General features: G+C 40.8%; 1 protein-coding gene across 6 annotated transcripts in view; it reads right to left on the reverse strand.

Moving 5' to 3' along the window:
- Positions 1–687: 687 nt before the first annotated feature.
- PHC3 (polyhomeotic homolog 3) overlaps positions 688–21,690 on the reverse strand; it is a 63,859-nt gene continuing 42,856 nt past the window's right edge. For 2 of the 6 annotated variants that reach the window (XM_066600961.1, XM_066600953.1), the window contains exons 11-15: positions 20,996–21,155; positions 12,427–12,550; positions 10,126–10,273; positions 9,830–10,043; positions 688–3,648 (exon numbers count right to left, since the gene is read on the reverse strand). In XM_066600961.1, coding sequence (XP_066457058.1) covers positions 3,494–3,648; positions 9,830–10,043; positions 10,126–10,273; positions 12,427–12,550; positions 20,996–21,155 — 801 coding nt within the window. In that variant the 3' untranslated portion in view covers positions 688–3,493. Of the gene's footprint in view, positions 3,649–9,829; positions 10,044–10,125; positions 10,274–12,426; positions 12,551–15,463; positions 15,623–18,238; positions 18,306–20,995; positions 21,156–21,690 lie in introns of those variants that run through there. The other 4 variants (XM_066600969.1, XR_010792639.1, XR_010792638.1 and 1 more) reach the window with 4 other exon arrangements.

The following is a 21,690-nucleotide window of genomic DNA, read 5'->3' on the forward strand; positions in this document are numbered from 1 at the left end:
TCGGAAAACCCCTTTAATGTACTGAGACCAAGCAGCACAAAAAATCTTGGCAGAAGCCAACTAGCATGGACTTCTAGTACTGCAGGACGCACCCTATATTACACTGCCCTAATGAAGGACATTATAGTATGGTGATACATGTACGTTAATAAAAAGTACAAAATAATGGAATTCAGAATGATTGCAGGTCAGCATTGTCACACAATAAAACAGAAAGAAGGTGGAGTGGGCGCCAATTAAATACATTTGATAGGGTGTGTAACGTAACAAATTTTCAGTTACTCTAATATCTATTAAACTAGCCATACACATTAGGTAACGGTTGGGTTTGGCCAATATGCATCTACTGTGTAGGGAACTTCTGATGACAGATGTTGGGAGAGATTAGAATCAGGCAGTTGGATTTCAACATGCTCAATTCTTTTGCTCTTAGGGAGACCAGCAGGGATCCAGGAGTGGCTTACACCCCACCTAATCAGTAACATGTGATACTAACCATATATGTGCATGAAAGGGGGTGGGAGAGAGAAAGGTTGTTGGAGTGTATACTTTCTTGCCTTCGCTGACATTCTTGACAAGTCTTTACAAGCAGAGGTTAGGCCTCATCTCATTGTGCTACTGGAGATCAATAGAAAAAAAATAAGTACTTTACATGAGAAAATAACAGCATTCATTTTACATTTACAATACTGGAAGTTTTATAACAATATTTATCAATGTTACAAAATTCAACATAATTACAAGATATTTTTTATATAGGAATACAGTCATATAATTGTACCTTAGTCTTCGGCAGGCTAATAGTAACACTTTACTAGAAGACTTGCACTCATTAGTGTGACCTCACCATACAGTCATAATCAGATGTTCTTCACGTAGCACAAGGCTCTTTTTCTGTCAATTATATTCATCTTTATTTCTAACACTGAGCTTAAAATAAAAGAAAAAAAATCTTTTGTTTAAAGTGCTTTGGAGTTAGATATAATATATAATAATCTATTAGGAAATGGCTTTAACAGCAATCTATTCCCTGGGTATATGTCTATTAACAGCACTGCTCCATTTCAGCTGAGCTACTTGCTATGAGGATTCCTTATCTACAAGCAGTGGTTTAGTGCATTGCTTCCAGTCCTCAACAGGTCATGTGTTCATGATTTCCTAAAGGTACCTTCTACGAGGGACGACTGTCCCACAGACTAATCAATCCTGTGCTTTCAAACATGAAGGATAGTCGTTCAGAGAATGCAAGTGGCGTGGCCACAGACCTCTTCCGGACGCCATTCACTGCAAACAGGCAGTTGCCTGGACAACTGCCTGTTTACATGGGCAGTCGCTGGGCTTTTGGGTGAGCTCAAAACCAAGCGACTTCAACAGGTGAGCAACTTCCTGCTCATCACCCTGTCGGTGGCAGAGTATGCACAGGATGACTATCGCCCAAATTCGCTGTTTCCAAAATCATTTGGGTGATAATTGCCTCCTGTAAAGATACCTTTAGGTGATATAATTACGGTCAGTGTATCAAAAATGGCCACCAGGGTGCTGTACACAAGATAACCTGAAATCATGGCTTGTTCAGTAGGGTTAATTGAGAAATACTACTTTGAGGTCGCCCGTAGCCTCAGTCTGTTGGAGAGTGGGCAGGAAGAATGTTGGTAGCAGCTGTCGGCACAGTAGTTGGGGTACACTTAGTAGTTAAGATGAAACTTAGTAGTTATCATCACCTTAACCCTTTAATCATGCGGAACACATTGTTGGTTGAATTTAAAAAAAAAAAGTTTTAAGGTAGTTGCACACGTGGTGGAGAACTACACCGAAAAGCCACAGCTAAAATTTATATGCTGTAGATTTAAATTCCGCACTGCAAGTCGATTTACGCAGAATGTGGATGAAGTTTGTTAAAATCTTATCCACAGGCCTGCTCACTGTAATTCTCTGTAAATCTACAGCTTCTCTGCTATATGTGTGCCTACTTTATCAAGTTTCATCCTTCTGATGCCGTCTTCAATGGGCAAGCAAGACACGAGACAGACGTCATACGCTCCTGGCGAAAAACGCTCTGATGTCTGTTAGTAGAATTTCAGGCTGTGCCCCTGTAATACGGCATCCAGTGGAGCATGGTGCCCTTTCTTTCTTTCTCTCAGATGCCATATGTGAAATACGAGACATTGAAATGTATAAACAAGGCCCTATAGACTGTTAAAGGTGCAGTATTATAGCTTATGAGCAACTAGACATTGAAGGTAGTTGAAGACTTCTGCTTACCCCTTTGGCCATTACAGGCAGGTAGTATTCTGAAGTCATGGGGCCGAAACATCTTTTAGCCACTTGTGCAATTTGTATTTGTTATAAGATGTTATGGCTGAATCTAACATTTCAGCAATGACATACTATGAAATATTACCCCCAAATGGAGGCAGGCTCTCAGCGGAAAATCAACAAGTGAAATAATAATTGCTTGTGAAAAACGTCATTATTATATAGCTTTATATATGTAATATGTACACACAGTGTTATGTATAGATACGCTATAATATTTAAGAAGTAATCAAACGCTTATAGGGTTGTATACCCTGCAAAAATCACACTGCTGTACCTCCTGGCATTGCTATTCAACAGAAACAGAAGATCTGCGTTCACCCGTTCTTTACTGTTTGCGTCTATACGATACATCAGATGACAGATCCCACAATTCATTTTGTGAAAAGTCCATTTTAACACAGTAATAAATAAGCTAAAAAAGAGAATTACATTTAAAATTTGTCATTTCCAGCTAAAATATTTCTACGTGAACGTAACCGCCTTTGCATATATTCAAAATCCTCACTGCTATTCCATCCTTAACAAAAGCCAAGTGCCATATTGCTATACGTGTCGAAAGCACATTCAGTCTGTCTCTTCATAGCCAGTGCTGTCACATAAACGGCATCCATCATACCTGCTACTTTGTATACTTTGGGAGGAGGAAAGTGGATTTCATTACGGCCAATGCAACTTCATTTTTGCAGCATCCTTGCACCAGGACAAACATGCCTTCACAGAATGAAGACCACTGATGTAATAATACAGTGAAGGGGAGTAATCCTGGATGATGGATCACACACAGAGCTTTCATATTACATCATAAAGTACATTGGCAAATCTGTGCAATACTTGAGTCATTTTCAGTAAGACAAAAAAATACAAGTGGTAGAAAACATACACTGGAAGTTTGTGTATGCAGAGAAATGTTACAGCAGCTTCCTTTACAGAATCTCCGTGACCTGACCGCTTCCGGCTCGTAAAAAATTGGAGGACACTAAAATAAAATCTAATCATGGTGATAGGGTAGCGGACGGCTGTTCCTTGCAACCATCAAGCTTTACAAACCTCAGCTGATTGGCTTACACCGATTCAAGGAACACATGACTAAGAAGCTATCTAACGTGTTGACTATCTACTTGCGGACCCCGTTGTTTCTTCACTGTACAGAGAGTCAGTGCCGCCAGGTAGTAGACTATGCTTCCTTTAGGGAGTTAATACGAGCGCAGATCTTAAGGGCTGGTCCTAACTTAATGTTCATAGTGCTCATTAGATGATCTTCCTTCAGTAAAAGAAGAGCTTGTCCATCGATTTCCTGTGCCCTGAATTCATCAGCAATCTCTTGGCAGCCTGGATAAATATAAAAAGTGGTAAGCTGTGGGTACCAGTAAGGTAGGCAGTAAAAAAAGGCATTCAAGAACTACAATTACAGAGAATTATAAAGAATTCCTAATTATCTGAGTCAATCACTTTATGAGCGTGAGTGATTCACACTCAGCCTCACTGAACTCTTGGAGTTGTCGTCTACATAGTCAGAGAGCCACAGAGGTGTACTAAATAACTACATCCCATGCTCCATTTAGTATTTGATATTGAAAACAGTAAGCAAGCAGCATAAAACCTAGAATCATAGAATAGTAGAGTTGAAAGGGACCTCCAGGTTCATCTGGTCCAACCCCCTGCTCAATGCAGGATTCACTAAGTCATCCCAGACAGATATTTGTCCAGCCTTTGTTTGAACACTTCCATTGAAGGAAAACTCACCACCTCCCGTGATAACCTGTTCCACTCATTGATCACCCTCACTATAAGAAACTTTTTTAAATATCTAATTTGTGTTTCCTCCCTTTCAGTTTCATCCCATTGCTTCTAGACTTTCCTTGTACAAATGAGAATAGGGCTGATCCCTCTGCACTGTGACAGCCCTTCAAATATTTGTAGACCGCTATTAAGTCTCCTCCCAGCCTTCTTTTCTGCGAGTTAAACATTCCCAGATCCTTTAACCGTTCCTCATAGGACATGATTTGCAGACAGCCCACCATCTTGGTAACTCTTCTCTGAACTTGCTCCAGTTTGTCTATGTCTTTTTTAAAGTGGGGTGCCAAGAACTGGACACAGTATTGCAGATGAGGTCTGACTAAGGAAGAGTAGAGGGGGATAATGACCTCACGTGATCTAGACTCTATGCTTCTCTTAATACAACCCAAAATTGTGTTTGCCTTTTTGGCTGCTGCATCACATTGTTGACTCATTTTCAGTCTATGATCTATTGGTATACCCAAGTCTTTTTCAAATGTGCTGCTTAGCTCAATTTCTTCACAGGTATAGACTAAAAGAATATAGTTTATTAGAAACTCTTAAAAACATATACGGGCTGACTAACAGTACTAACATACATTAACACAAAAAAGAGGAGAAGATATATTTAGGTGCAAGTTTGAATTATGCATCCAATGTCTCCAATGTAGATAATGGTCACAATAGCATGGTCAGTATAAGTGGATAACTTTAGCGCATATACAGAGTTCCTGCACTGAATGACTGGTGACAGTCGTATGTAGAGGTCGCAGAGAACTACGGCTCTGAATGACTGGTGAAGTCACAGAGAAATACGGCTCAACGCGTTTCTACGCTCGCTTTAGAGCGGCTCAATTCCTCCCATTCTGTATGTGCTTTCTTCATTTTTCTTGCCCAGATGTAGGACTTTGCATTTCTCCTTGTTAAATGCCATTCTGTTAGTCGCCGCCCACTGTGCAAGCTTTTTTAAATCTTTTTGAATACTCTCCCTCTCTTCCCTAGTGTTAGCTTTCCATCCCAGCTTTGTGTCATCAGCAAATTTGATCAGTTTTCCATCAAATACCTCCTCCAGATCATTTATAAAAATGTTGAACAGCACTGGGCGTAGGACAGAGCCTTGTGGTTCCCCACTTGATACATTCTTCTACTTGGATGTGCAGCCATTTATGACCACTCTGTGAGTACGATCACTCAGCCAGTTGTGAATCCACCTAACAGTTGCCTTGTCAATCCCATATTTGGTCATTTTTTCAATAAGTATGGTATGAGATACTTTGTCAAATGCTTTACTAAAGTCAAGATAAACTATATCCACCGCATTTCCCTGATCAACCCAGTCGTTGATTCTGTCATTGAAGTAAATTAGATTCATCTGGCATGACTTGTTTGTTACAAACCCATGCCGGCTCTGGTTAATTACTCCATTTTTATCCAAGTACTTGCATACATGCTGTTTAATAATATGTTCAGAGATCTTTCCCGTGAGCTGTTAAATATATACATAAATTAACCCCTCAATGTCGGCCAATACACCATTTTACTTTTAATTTGCACAGACATCTTTTTTAAGGCAGCGGCTTGGCTGACTACTGACAGCCAGGCTTCTGCTCTAGCAGTCAGTGGCAGATGAACATCAGATCCTAGCAGTTTAACCCCTTACATGCCACAATCGATAATAACTGCATCATGTAAGCAAATGACAGGGGCAGCTTTCTGTCAGATATCAGCACCCTGCAGTGCGATCACAAGGTACCAATGAGTTCCCATGGCAACTGGAAGCCTGGCAAAGGCCTCCATGTCTGCCATGTAACTCCACCTATTAGACCCCACCCCTCAATGTTGATCCAGAGGAAGGCGAAAACAAAACAAAGGGTTAGTAGAATGCATTACAAGTAATGCAATGTACTATCATAGCAATCGAACTTCGAACTATCGCATCTTCAAATCCCCTTGAGGGACTAAAAAAATAGCATAAAAAACAATCCTAAATGTTTAATTCAAACAAAAATAATGCAGTTTCAAAAAATATGCATTTTTTCCTACAAAAACCCTTTTCAAATACATTTAAAAAAACTAAGAAAATTTTAAAAAAGCAACTCATAATAGGTTTTACTACATTCATTATGACCCAGACAATGGAAATTTTTGTTATTTATTGCACAGGGTGAATGCAGTAAAATTGCTATTTTCCTTTTATTTCCCTCCCAAAAAACGCATTGAAAAGCTATCCCAAAGTCACCTGTACCTCAAACTGGTACCAATAAAAACTACAGCTCATCTTGCATAAAACAAGACATGATACGGCTCCGTTGCTGGAAAAATAAAAATGAAATCGATCTTAGAATGCAGTAATGCAGATGCAATGGTTTCTCTTTAAAAATGTGTTTTTATTGTGCTAAAGTAGTAAAACCAATCTATATAAACTCGGTATCACGGTAATCATGCAGATCCAGATAATAAAGGGATCATTTTATTTTTACTGAATGGTAAATATTGTAAAAACAAAAGCCAAAAACAATGTGGAATTTGAGAGGTTTTTCCACTTTCTCCCCCAAAAACATAATAAGTTCTACAACACAGTATATGTACCACAGATTGGTGCCACTAATAAGTACAACTTGTCCCCCAAAAAACAAGCCCTCATACGGCTATAGTTTTGGCTCTTGTAATGTCGTGATAACAATCACTTAGTCCTTAAAGCAAAAAATAGACTCGTCACTAAGGGATTAATTCAATTTTAAAATATTTATTTGTCTATTTACTACAGTACACAGAGGTCTTATGCAACTTATGTATTGTTCTTAGTACCAAACACTAAGGTCGGGCTCACGCGAACGAATCAGTGAAAAGACGTATGTATGATTGCAGAAGCGAATTGCCTATGATCGTGTATGTGTGCGGTTTTCTGCGTGGATGTATATTTAAGGACAGCGTATCGTCTGCGCGGAAGAACGAACACAAGCAGGGAATGTCGTCAGAAAACCCAACCCCCTGGAAACACCCTTCTATCGGTCAGGCAACATTATCTTGTGCAGAGGGATACTGCTCACTAAGCTTGTCTGGTTTATACTACTTGTTTCGGAAGTAGTACAAACCACTTAAAAAAAACCAACTTATTCTTGTGGAGGAAGAGCCCAGAGGAATAAGTGGAGGTTGCAGACAGCAGGCTGGATGGGTGTGCTGCTCCCCAGACTGCTTTGCATTGTCTGTCCTCAAATTCCTGCCTTCTTTATTCCGTTTGTATCTGGTCTCCTAGCAACGTGCTACAAATCTGCATCCATATGCAATATAATTGTATATGCACTGAAGATCAAACCTTTCCATAGAGCTCAATGGAGCTCATACATGTGTAATCCACGGTAAAATACAGCATGCTGCGATTTTTCTACTGCTCACAGAATCCGCAATTCCTACCCGCAAGTGTGAGCGAAACGATGACAGTCAATACATTTCAATGACTGCGTATCATACGCACATGCGGTGATCGTGGAATCCACGATTCAAATCTGTTGGTTTGAGACTGGCCTAAGGCCCAATGTCCACAGGCAGATTTGATTTGATCCGCAGTTCAAGCCACCCATAGGGAAGCATGGGCGTCCGCACTTCAATTTACACATGCAGATTTGTTTTCTGGATTCCGCATGTAGAAAATAAATTGCAGCATGCTCTATTTTAGTTCCAGCACGGACGGCTTCCATTGACGTCAATGGACGGGGCGCAGATTCCGCAGGAAGAGCTGGAGATTTCTAAAAATCTGTACTGCGGCTGACACTTCCGCACACATCTGCAGTACAGAAGAAAGAAGACATGGACAGGTAAGCAGGGCCGCCGACCACGGGCAGGGTCAGGTACTGCTGCGGGCTACGGCATGCGGAATCCGACCCGTCCGTGGACATGAGGTCTAAACGGAGCATGTGATGCAATTTTTTCTTGCACACCTCTGTACATACAAAGGTGACTTGACAGAAGCGTATATAGCAAAGACACCTATTTTGGTAATATTACATTTTATCTGCACGCTTCCAGTAATGACAGCTGATCATGAAGCTTTCAACAAAACCTCAGAAAATATATTCTGCACATCACAGAAGACATTTGCTGTCAGTATGGATGCCCTTTGTGGTACCGTAGTGATTAATGCAAGCTTGCTGTGGGATATTATTGGATTTGCTATCACACCCATTTTGAAATATGTTAGGTGTGAACAGCACTTTACATTCTTGTTCTCTCCATGGTCTTTAATGAGTTTATACCAGCGAACACAACTGTTTATCGTTACTAAATTAAAATTAGGTTTTGATTATTTTCCTTTGGAGATATCAGCCATGGAGACTGTGCAGAAATCCAAGGCTGGCCATTGCATGTCGTCCTTGGTTTTGTAGTTTACCATGTCGCAGATCGGCACACAGACTTAGCCCTGTTCAACGGGACCAAGCAGCATGGATCCATCCCACTGGGGAATCCATGGCAAGAATTCACGTGTCTATTCTTTTTTCTATGCATGGCATGAATTAAGAAGCAGTTTGAAAACAACCAGAGGCAAAAATTTACTGATCTTGGCCGCCTGCACACTGGCGGATTTGCATTGCTGAATCCGGAGCGGGCGTCTGTCTCCAGGTTCCGCAGGAAATACTGTCCATAGCATGCTATGGAAAAGTGATTCTTCCTGCACACAAGTGGAAACTAATTGCAGTTTCTACTCGCGGAGGAAAAATTGCAGTATGCTCCATTTAGATTTCATGAGGACAGCTTCCATTGTAGTCAATTCCGCAATTAACGTCATACAAAACCACCAAATACGGCAGTGCAAGAAGACTTTCTAATGTGTATAAGGGCTGCTAAACTTTTCTTCAGCAGATAATGTCTAGAGAAAGAGGGATCAGGCACGCTGAATTTCAAGATCTATCCTTTTTGTTCCCTAGGAGATAAGCCAGAACAAAAGCTGTCTCGCTATGGCTTACCCCTCTAAACACATGAACAATAATGGGTATAGGGGAGATGGGGGAAACAGCTGTCAGACAAATGATCATTCATCTGACAGTTGACTAAGCTGTGTAGGTGTCTTAAGGCTGGACTTCTCCAGGGCAGGACCAGTCCTCTGGAATGCACTGCCAAAGGCTATCCGGGCAATCCAGGACTCACAAAACTTCAGGCGTGCTCTAAAAACGCACCTCTGTACTCCGCCTGATAACATTGTTTCCTGACCTATTGACTGCAATCCCTGCTAGCCACCATCAACTGCCCCTGCAGTCATACCGATTCTGCCGTCACACGGCCATATGTCTGACCATTGTCTATATGTATAGCATCCCTCACTCACCACCTCGCCATACCGTGCACATCTCCAGCCCCTTTACCTTCTGTATCACCCCATTATTTGTAGTACGTAAGCTCATTGGAGCAGGACCCGCACCCCTACTGTTTCCATCAACTGATTACTATGTAACCGTGGTTCTGTAATTTTTGTACTTTTGTCTCTCTGTATTCCACCTGTCTTTGTAAGCGCTGCGGAATATGTTAGCGCTATACAAATAAGGATTATTAGTAGTAGTGGGTGAAGAGAAGTGAACGACACGACTCAGTCATTACATACTTCTAAAATGTCTAAATCCTTAGTTTTTTTGTGTGACTTGTGATGGAAAAGATGACATAACTTTTCAAAAAGGTTCTTTTACATTATCACTCAATCTTCTGTTTATCCAGTATAGAACCCAAGAATAACATCTACAAATACCTGGTAACGAATGTATGAATGCCCACACATCTTCGACAGTCCATAGGGATGGCTCGGTCTGTGTATCAAGTGGTGACTCAGGTAGTGAGGATGTTTTCGTCAACTGAAGGCGACGCAATTCCCGCTCCCTTTCACTCTGCCGCCGCAGGCGGGTGGTCATAGGCACTGGGATGGGATCCTCTGAAGTGTCAATACATGAATATGAAGTGGGGAACTGCAAGACACACATATAGGATAAAACTGTGTTCAAATAGATCATGTGAGGAGTCAATGTTGCTAAACTTTATTCTACAAACCTGTCTTAAGTAGTGGTCTCGAATTGACCCTCCAGAGCTGTATGGACGCCTTCCACGTCCTCCGAGATTTCCTTCAGACTTTCTACTCCATCTGTTGCCTTTTTCAGCCTTGAAAAGCCCAAGACGCTTTGTACCGCTTACGTTATACCTTAAATAATTTTTGGTAAATCATCTGACAAATGAACAACATACACCATGTTGGCACAAGTACTGGGACACCCACCAATCCTGTGCTGCCAGGTAAAGGGGAAATGCACATCGGGTGTGCGAACAATAGGTATAGAAGGGGAGTATCACGCAGGTATATCCCAGTAGAGAAACCATCAGAATGCCACCTCAATGTCAATGGGTACATAGACATTCTGGACAATGTGGCATTACCTACCCTGTGGCAATACTTTGGTAAAGCTCTGTGTCTCTACCAACATAACTGAGCACCATGTCATACCGCATGCAGTGTTGAGGCTTGGTTTGAGGAACAGAACGTCTGCAAACTTCATTGGCCGGCCCAAAGTCCTGATCTCAATCCCATTGAACATCTTTGAGGTTAACTAAAATGCCATATTTGTGCATGCCAACACGATCATCACTATAGGAAGCTCTTCTGAAGGAATGGAGGCAAATCCTTCCACGCATCTATCGGAATTTGGACTGAAGTCATTGAGGCCAAAAGCAGTCCAACACTGCATTGAAAGGTCTAAATAAAATCGAATGTCATCACCTTCTGTGTGTGTCCTAATACTTTTGTCAACATAGTGTACAACTCATAAAAGAATAAATAAAAAAAAATTAAAAAAAGAATTTTCCTCAGATTAGAATGCAGACTGCCAATAAAATATGATGGAATGCAGAAGTATAAGCTAGAACACATAGTAATGGGGTTTCTGAAAGTTTGCATTTGCTTACTAAAATTAATCCACAAATGTTTAAACATTTTCAGAATTATTTTAGCACTTTTTTTTTTAAAGGTAATGTTAGGCCTCATTCACACGTCAGTATTACAGTTAGTATTTTTAATCAGTATTTGTAAACCAAAACCAGGAATAGATCCAAAATACAAGAGAGGTACAGACTTTTCCATGATACTTTTTCTCTGTAGGTTCCATTCCCAATACTGATGTAAAAATGTTGACCAAATACTAGCATCTGAATGGGGCTTTATACCACAATTTATTATTTTTGGTGTAGTATATACTATGCACAGCACCGTTAGCAAATATTCAGAAATGTAGCCCCATGCTTGCATGTAAATCACTCATGGTGGTACAACTGCAGGAATGCACAGAATGAAAAGGTTTTGTTGCTACTTCTCAATCTAAACTCAGCATTACAGCATTTATGAGAATATGTCTTAATGTTAGAGCATTCATAAGGTGTCTTAACCCCCTGAAGAACTGGTCAGCTCTGTGGCTTTAAAGGGGTTTTTCGGCTCACTCTATTGATGATCTATCCTCAGGATAAGACATCAGTAGGTGATCGGCTAGGGTCCGCTGATTGTATTGTTCCCCAATATATTCATACATAGTTATTAGGTCGCCCCTCAGCTTTTGAAAACAAAATAGAGATCTCTCCCATCATCTGTTTATATTCTGGACTGTGACTCTAATGAGGGGGCATCCACTACATCTAGAGGAAAGAAGGTTTCTACACTGACACAGAAGGGAGTTCTTTACTGTAAGAGCAGTGAGACTATGGAACTCTCTGCCTGAGGACATGGTGACAGCAAATTTGATAAAAGGGTTCAATAGGGGCCTGGACGACTTTCTTGAATGTTACAATATCACAGGTTATGGTCCAAAAAACATTATAAGGGTCAGTGATCCAGGAATTATTCCGATTGCCAGATTGCAGTCAGGAAGGAATTTCTTTCCCTTAGATGGGGAAAATTGGCTTCAACCTTATTGGGGTTTTTTGCCTACTTTTGGATCAACATGGGGGGGTAATAGGTTGAACTGGATGGATGTGTGTCTTTTTTTGGCTTTACATACTAAGTTACTATGACTGCAATGAGAAGGATGAATTGTGAGGTATGCGCACTGCAAATCCATTTAATGTCTATAGGACTAAGAAACAGCCAAGGGTTGCATTCAGCTGTTTTAGTCAACCCTATAAGACTATGGATGAACAAAAAGGGCGCATGCATCACTGTCATGTCATTCCACAGAGACACAGTAATCATACATTTATCACCTATTTTGTGGTAAGTGATAAATATTTTTCTTGGGATAAGCCGTTTTTGCCTCTCGGCATTCTGGCAGCCCTAACTTTACCCAACAGATCATTTCCCACAAGTCACATTACCTTTTTGCACATGACTGTGAACAAAATCTTTTTGATCTCAGAAATTTGCTTGGATAGCCTCTCTTTCCACAAAACTCACACTCCAACACTTCACATTCCAGCTCGTCGACATCGACACCTTCTGCTGAAAGAAAGCAAACAAGAAACAAAACAAAAGTTGTACATTTCAAGTACCAAAAATATACTATTTTTCCATAAATTAAAATTTGAGTCAACCAAGTAGGGTAAATGTGATGTAACGACAGACATTAACAGGGACAGTTAACAGGGACAGTTCACAATCTTAATGTCATTTGTTGTAAACCAGGTATTAATTTATGAAACTCGCAAAACTACATTGGCAGCACCTATGACTGGAAAGGACTATGGCTCCCTGAATTTGTGTGGCAGAAGGGAACAGACAGCTGAAAGAACGGTGTTCCTGTAATTTTCCTTTCACACTCTGTAGGCCTTGCATTTCCATCAAAAGCATTTATGAAGGAAACCTCATATGCACACTTATAATGGATGTCGCTTAGCCATCCCCTATTGGGAGGCTTACTGGATGCCTCTGCATGGAACAGCATAGTCTCTTCTGCTATATTATACAGTGAAAAATGCAAACTATGCCCGAAACCACCCAAACGGGGGCGAGTATGGGTCAATGGTTCAATTTACCACATGCGCCAAGGGCAGACTGCAGACACAATGTCAAAATACGCTTACAAAAAAAACACGAGCGCCTTGAGGGGTGAGTAAAACTGGTGGAAACTTCTCTGCCCTTGCCACCAGGAATACTAACGTAATTGGCTTCACTGCACCATACCTCCAGGGATACAGACATTGACCTCTTCACTGGCCTACACCACCATGCATGCAGACATTTACACCTTATCTGCCCTACATTGCTGAAGATGATCACAACAGTTTCTGTCCTAGACCGTCCGAGATGAAGGAGCTAACCACTGCACTGACAAACTACCAGGAATCTGACAAAAAGTGCTCCACCACTAGACTTTACTTCCTTAAGGAGAAGACCTAGTTTGCAACTTAAGAATGGTGCCTACTGAAAAATGTGCTGAAGGAATGATCATTTTCTAGAGCTGAGTTTGGAGTAGGTTCCTATGTCTAATGAAGGGAAATGTTAATACTGCACTATACAAAGACATTAGTTTGCTTCCAACTTCGTGGAAACTGTTTATTGAAGGCCCTTTCCTGTTTCCACATAAATGTGCCCCTGTGCACAAATCAAAGCCCATAAAGACATAGCTTTGATGAGTGTGGTGAGGAGGAGCTCAGGTTGTCTGCACAAAGCATCAAACACCTTTGGGATTAATTGTAAAGCTGATTGTGAGCCAGGAATTCTCATCCAACAATAGGGCTTGACATCACAAATGCTCTTTTGTCTCAATGGGCACGAGGTCTTACAGGTATACTTTAAGATCTTGTGGAAAGCCTTCTCGGAAAAAATTGAGGCCGTTAAAGCAGCAAAAGGGGACTCAACTACATATTGTTACTCGTGGTTTTGGAATGAGGTGTCCAACAAGCTCACATAGGGATGCAGGTTAGGGGTTATACATTTGGCCATGCAGAGGGATTTACTTATACTGTTGGACACTGCAAACGTATTATAGACAGCCTTTAACCCCTTGCAGGACATGACCATTTCTTTTGATTTTGCTCCCCACTTAAAAAATTCTAAATATTATTTTTCTGTTGAGGGCTTGTTTTTTGTGGCACAAGTTGTATGTTTCAATGGCACCATTTCATGTACCATATAAACTGAAAAACATTTAAAAATCTCTAAGTGGGGTGAAATGGAAAAAAACACAACTGTGCCTTTTGGGGAGTTACAGCATATATGATGCAGAAACAACATGTTAACGCTATTCTGTGGATCAATACAATTATGGTGACACCAAATTTATATAGTTTTTTAAAAATTGTACTATAAAAAACAACTTTTTTTTATATTAGTTTTTATCACCATTTTTTATTTTTCAGTTGATGGGTTGCACGAAGGCTCACTGTTTGCAGAACAATTTCTATTAGTACCATTTTGGCCCTTTTTGATGCTGAATGCTAATAGTGCTTGTACAGTCCAGTGGATGAGCCTCTCTCTTGCCCATAGAGCACCCCCCATAACCTAGACTCCATTTAGATGAGTGATGTGGATGATGTCTTCTACATCATCCCTGGGACTGTCCGTTTCTTACTCATGCATCATGTGACCATGAACCAGCATATGCACAAATTGTGCAGCCCTATTGTGGGCAGATTCAACCATCTCTCCTACGTATCAGGATCACACTTCCAGGAGGACGGCATTTAAGATCTGGAGGACGTAGATGTCATCCACGTCACTCATCGAGAGAGGGGCCAACTATGGAGTGCAGTGCTGGTAGAAGACATGGTCCAGACCCGCTCACCAGTGTGGGAAGTTTTTTCTATTTTTCAAGGTATGCTGGATTTACCTACTATAACACAACGTTTAGGAATGTGCTCTAGTTTTTTGATCTGTAGCTACAACTAGTTTAAACTCCTCAGAACTGGTGACCGGTTCCTATTAAACTAATAGCTTATAATAACATAGTGACAATTCTGTAATTGAAGGCTGGCCATATATATGTCAATATATTTGCTTAATGTTCTTTAACCCCTTAGTAACCAAGCTTTTTTCCCCTTTTTGTTTTTTCCAACCCCCTTTTAAAAAAAAAAAAATCATAAATTCTTCATTTATGTTCACAAGTTACAATAGTCCCGGCATTAACTTATATTGAATACAGGGAGGGAACACACTCTATATTATTTATTTTCATGGATGAATGACAACTTTTCACCAGTGTTAAGCAATGCTTCTATCATTTTGGGCATTGACCTGGGGTTTGCAATTGTTCCAATTGTAATGTTATGTATGAAAGCACCAAGATTCTATATCTGGACAATATTAAACACCTTTTTTGGAACATTCTGGTCTTCTCTTTGACAGTTTAGAAGGTGAACTGATGTGTAACTGGAAAGGAAGTACCTACATACATACACTATATGGACAAAAGTATTTGGACACTGCATGTTTTTCAGATAAAGTGCTTTATAATCGTATTTAGTAACGTGTCGGCCCTCCTTTTGCTTGTATTACAGCGACAGCACATCGCAGCAGACTTTCCACAAGTTCTCCAAGTCTGGGCAGGAATCGCTCACCATTCCTCCTGCAAGGCTGTGAGAAAAGATTGTCGTTTGGATGGCGGTGTCGTACCCGTCACTCCAGTACATCCCACAAGTGTTCGATTGGATGAATGAATAGTTATTACAGAATGAGCAGCTTTTTATTTTACCCATGTCCTTCCCAGCACACCATGCGTCAAACTCAGTATTTGCATATTTGCTGATTTTCTGCAGTGTCCAAATACTTCTGTCCATATATTCTATATGGCACTGCCCCAATGTTTCGTTCACCCCAAATTATTTGGGAGTTTGATAAAATCAACACAGGATCTACTTGTACACAGAATGTAAGTTGGCGGGAAAAAAATGCATTTTTTATCAAAGTAAAAATATCTGGCTTATACATGTGAATGGATTTAAGCACTTCTGAGGGTGATCTTCTCCCAATTGATGAGCTGACTCTCCCTCCCCATCTCCCAACCATTTTCCTCATCTCTTCTGTTATGTCTTTGCACTTTGGTCTGTTTTTTGTTATAAATACCCTTCCTTTCTCCCCTTAAAGACAGGGGTCATATTGATTTTCAGATCCTATTTTAATTAAGGTTTTTGAGTATAATGTATTAGATGGCATACTGTATCACATATAAGAACCAATAAATAACTGGAAACAGAGACTATATGAAAGCAATGTATATGGTAGTATACAGTAGTTGTCATTGTAGAAAAACATACTAGATACTGGATTACATTTTCAAAAATGGAGCCTAGTTTAAAATATTTAAAGGGGTTTTTCCAGTTAGAATATTACTTTTTATGCTGCCCCTTCAAAAAAACAACAAAAGAGTGTAAAGTCACCTGTCCCCAAGTCCTGGAAATTCCAGCGTTGCTCTCCATTCCTAAGCTGTAGAGTCAGACTGTGAATGGAATGTCACAGGCTGCTGCAGCCAATCACAGACCTCAAGGGCTGACCACTTAGGTCTGTGATTGGCCGCAGCAGTCTAACATAATGTTAAGAGATTGAAAGCAACCTGTAAATCAAGCTCCAGCAGGGAGAACGGAAGTGTAACACTTAAGCTCCATGGTCCGAGAAAGGGTGAGCATTGGCTCTTTTGTTATTTTTTAGCAGGGGCACCATAAAAAAAGCTATATTTTAACTCAGAAATCCCTTTACATGTTTAAAGCTTAGAAGAAATGATAGAAATTGTAATTATAGCTTCCCCCCAGAGATTACTTTGACCTACCGGGAAATAGTGCAAGGTGATCCATGGAATCAGACACAGTTAAAGCTATAAATGTAGACTGTATGTAGGAGCTACAGTGCCATGCACTCTGCTAGAACAAGAAGCTAGAAAATGGGCATGAGAAACACACTAGATAACATTACATGTCAAGAAGACATGGTGAGCAGAAGAACAGTCCAAGGAATAGAACCAAAATTGTAATCCATGGATTTAGGAACCAGGAGTGAACATTTATTTAGCTGAGAATGGAGAGAGGATGACCTTTATGTCAGGTCTCCAAAAGTATTTGGGGAAGGAGAGGAGGCTCAGATCTACACTAGGGCACAGCAGGCAGAGCAGCAATGTGTAGTAAACTGTAGCAATGGGAGAGAACAGAGGAGTTGTGTAGCAGTCTAGAGAGTTGTGATTTCTGAATTTCATGGGGTCTTAAGATATTGAGCCAGTATTTTTAAGATCCCTTACAAGGGGGCAATGTCATCAGTTTTTGAAAAAAGCTACCCTATCCTCCTCGGTCATTGGGAGAGGCGTTTGGGACAGGATGCATTGAAAATTCAGGTAACGGTTGATTTAGCTGGAAGAGCACCATGTTTGGTGTTGAATGCTTTGTGGATGTGGGCTGTTCAGCAGAACAGTGGCTCTAAGACACCAGGGCCACCAGGTCAGAAGAGGCCGGGGCCATATCAGGCAGCACAGCCAATGTTGGCAGTAAAAACAGAGGTGGGAAGAAGGCCTCTTCATCCACCATGGAGCATTCATGGTCTGCATACTGATCCATAATTACATCCAGGCTAATAGATGCTTGTAAGAGGACTTCTTTGCGTGCTTCTGTTTCTCCAATTTTTACATATTTTGGAGTGGTTAAATAATTAAAAGAACAAGGCCAATATTCAAGGCTCAAGTAAAATGGCACCTGTCTCAATCGAGCGCTAAGCCAAGCATTTATATTGACCCCGGCAGCTTCAGATGACTATGGTTTTCATATTTAACTAATCCTGGTAACCCAGTTTCACTGTACAAGCCCATTGGTGGTTTACATTAAGGCCCTAATGCTCTAATTATAAGCTCCTTTAAACGATAACCCATTAGGTGTAAAAGCACCTCAAGCAACTATGAAGGCCACATTAAATAGAGCTAATGATATGTTAGTATAGTAGAGTGTCAACTATTAATGATATGTTGAAGCATGTACCGTACAAGAACACTTCGAAAATGGACTTATTGCTGCCTATTATTGCAACTCATTTTACCATTACATGAATGCTAGAGGAAGATACTTACCATTGCTTCAATGCAATTTGCATGCTATATACCTGTCTCAAAAATGACACGGACATTGAAGATAATGTCCTGCTTTCCTAGCAATAAGCAGGGGTCCTGCTGGAACCACCTGAGAGCTCACAACACAGCATTACCTGCCTGCACCTCACCTGCTAAATTCCACTGTAAGATCTTCATGGTAGAAGCGCTTTTTCCTGGGCCTTGATTTTGAGACTTCTGTTTGGGGGTACACCATTAAGACTGGGATTAGGGAGAATATCTCATAAAATTAAGTAAGAAACAACACTGCCCCCAAACAATTACATTTTACTTGAAAAAAAATATCCACTGGCAAGTAGACTAATTGAATGCATAAAAACTATGGGGATGTTTTGGGCAAAAAGAGCAGTTCTTTGCATTATTAACTGTGAATACTTATGAAGTTTCCATGAATAGACTTTACAGACTATGTCACAATTCACAGCCTACTCCGTCAAGTCAACATGTCTATATTAAAAGGGGTTGTAAGGTGCGAAACAATTTTTAAAAAATGTTTGCAAATTTGTTAAAACAATGAAACCCGTGGTAGCTACCTGTTCTCACCCTAGTTATGCAGCGATGCAGCCTGCAATCCTCCCAGTCTTGGTTTGGGAACTGCTACCACCTAACCTCTGCAGCCAGCCAGAAGCTACAGCGGTTAGCTACAGTGGTCGTGGCATCAAGGCTCCCAGCATATGAGTGGTGATGCCAGGAGAATGGCAGCCGACTGCAGAGGGCTCTGACAGGCTGCAGTAGTAAGCTGGTAGCCATTCCTAAACAAAGACTGGGAGGACAGGAGGGCTGCAGTGCTGGAGAATAGGACAGGTAAGTACCACTGCTTTTATTGTTTGGATACCTTTTTCAAAATTGTCTCGACCCTAGACAACCGTTTCAAGAATAATTAAAAAAAAAAATCAATACTTAGCTATTCCTCCCTAGGCAGACTCCTTACTGCATCTTGTCCCCGTCGATCTTCTCCAGTCCCCCAGGTCACCTCACCTCCGTCCGGATCCTCTTCTTCTTGGTATGATGTGTCCATTCCTTGCATTTTTCTTCTCGCCTGGCAATGAAGGCTGCATCACTAGTGACGTAATGTTCACTGCCTAGGAAGGAATGCTGATCTATTGCTGAGACTGCGCATATGCGCAGTCTCTGCAACAGCTCGGCACTCCCTGCTAGGGTGTGAACGCTTTGTCACTAGTGACGTAGCGCACATTGCCAGGCAGGAAGAAGAATGCGAGATATGGACGTTTTGTTACCGGAAGAAGAGGAACCAGATGGCTGGAGGTGAGGGGACCCAGGGGGACTGCAGGAAACCAGAGAAGATAGTCAGGGAGAAGATGCGGTAAGTAGACTGTCTAGGGCAAGTATAGAATTTTTTTTTTAATGACAGAACCCCTTTAAGAAACATATTTAGGAAATACGTTCACTAAACAAAAGAGATACATATTAAGTAATGAAAATCTAAAAGACCCAAAGCATTTATGATACAAAAAAAGGAAGCGAATAAAAAAAAAGGCAGGTGCCTTGTTATTACTTTGTATGTTTGGATGTTGAATGTTAAAGAGAAAGTGGTTACTGTCAAACTAAACTATAGATTTTGCACTATTTATGAAGCCAACAGGTACACAACTAAAAGAGTGCGATCAGAGGTGTAACTCCCCACATCCAACCTGTGCCTTCTTAAGGGTCACAGAAGCCTTTCAAATGGCTGGGGATTGCATCTGTATAGCATCATCCTGCTACTGGAAGAAGACATCAGAACTAAGCCTTATGGCAGAAACACGCAGGTTTTTAATTAAAGGGGTTGTCCCGCGGCAGCAAGTGGGTCTATACACTTCTGTATGGCCATATTAATGCACTTTGTAATGTACATTGTGCATTAATTATGAGCCATGCAGAAGTTATCAAAAGTTTTATACTTACCTGCTCCGTTGCTGGCGTCCTCGTCTCCATGGTGCCGACTAATTTTCGGCCTCTAATGGCCAAATTAGCCGCGCTTGCGCAGTCCGGGTCTTCTGCTGTCTTCAATGGGGCCGCTCGTGCAGAATGCCGGCTCCGTGTAGCTCCGCCCCGTCACGTGCCGATTCCAGCCAATCAGGAGGCTGGAATCGGCAATGGACCGCACAGAAGCCCTGCGGTCCACAGAGAGAGAGGATCCCGGGGGCCATCTTCAGCAGGTGAGTATGAAGACGCCGGACCGCCGGGATTCGGGTAAGTACTACCCGGTTTGTTTTTTTAACCCCTGCATCGGGGTTGTCTCGCGCCGAACGGGGGGGGGGGGGGGGGTTAAAAAAAAAACGTTTCGGCGCGGGACAACCCCTTTAAGGAAACTTGCTAAGGTAATAAATATAGCAATAGATGTCTACATGATTTATCAGTGGGTTCATTTTATAAAGCTATTAAAAATACTAGAAGCTACAAAGAAGTGATGTGACACAATCAGTCTGTAAAGAACATTCCTACAGTAAATATGCAGTGAACTAAGAATTGTATGCCCAGTAGTAACGGGAAAACAATTTACAGTAAATTTCATATCCCACATAGTAATATTTCCATATTGAACTGATAAAATTACAAATGTACTTTTTGAATGGGGCAAATTAAAACACAACTAAGTAATCAAAAGAGGTAGGAACACTTTAGTCAGAGTCTTGTTTCTAAATGAGAGGAAACAATTATATGAATGGAATTCTAGGGAAGTATATCCACAAACAGAAAACTATTCTCTATACACTAAGAGCTCCAGAGTACTGGCGTCTGTCTGTATCGCTCTTCTATAAGATGAAGTAGGAATCAGTAAACTCCTGGTTGTACCATTACATGGAAAGCATCTTATGACAATGCCAAAAAAAGGAAAACAAATAAATAAAACAATAACCACTGACCCTCAGCCGTAAGGTCATCTACATCTGTGTCAGTGGAGTTGTCTGGAAGCTTAGCTGTGCTCTGAATGTCCGACTCCATGTCAGTCAGGTTCATACTCTGCTCATCCAGTGGCAGATGCCCTTTATCAGCTTTATCTATCAGAAGGGAAGATCGACTCACCTACAATATAAAATGGTGCGTTTTTATTTGTTACCTGTAGAGAACAAGGCACTAATGTCACAAATCAACATCTGTTAGACAAAGCTCCTTTTTTCAAGTCTGTCTTTGCACAACTCTCCCCATCTGTAAATGACGATGGTTATCATTTGTACTTTTTTACCACCTAGGTATTATTATATAAGCAAAACGTCCATGTAATTAGATGACAGAGGCACAACACACACATAAAATCATATAGAATCAATCAAAAAAAATCTAGGTTGTATTTCATATAAAGTAAGCACAAGTTTACCATTAGGCAAGCTGGGCCCAAAACCAATGACATATAACAATTCAACACTTTGTAACGTTTCTTATTTACTAATTTTACCTCTTTGGACTTGCTTCACATCTGGGGGTATTTACTAAAGGTGTACAGATGTATCCTGTGGTTAACAAGAGGATTTTGACTACAAATAGTCCCTTCTGTAACCAAGTACCTTTAGAAGGTTCTCTTGACAGGAAAATCTTAGCACATTGAGCACCATAATGTTAC

Source organism: Eleutherodactylus coqui, chromosome 1, assembly GCF_035609145.1.
Source record: "Eleutherodactylus coqui strain aEleCoq1 chromosome 1, aEleCoq1.hap1, whole genome shotgun sequence".
In the NCBI taxonomy this organism is placed as follows: Eukaryota; Metazoa; Chordata; class Amphibia; order Anura; family Eleutherodactylidae; genus Eleutherodactylus; species Eleutherodactylus coqui.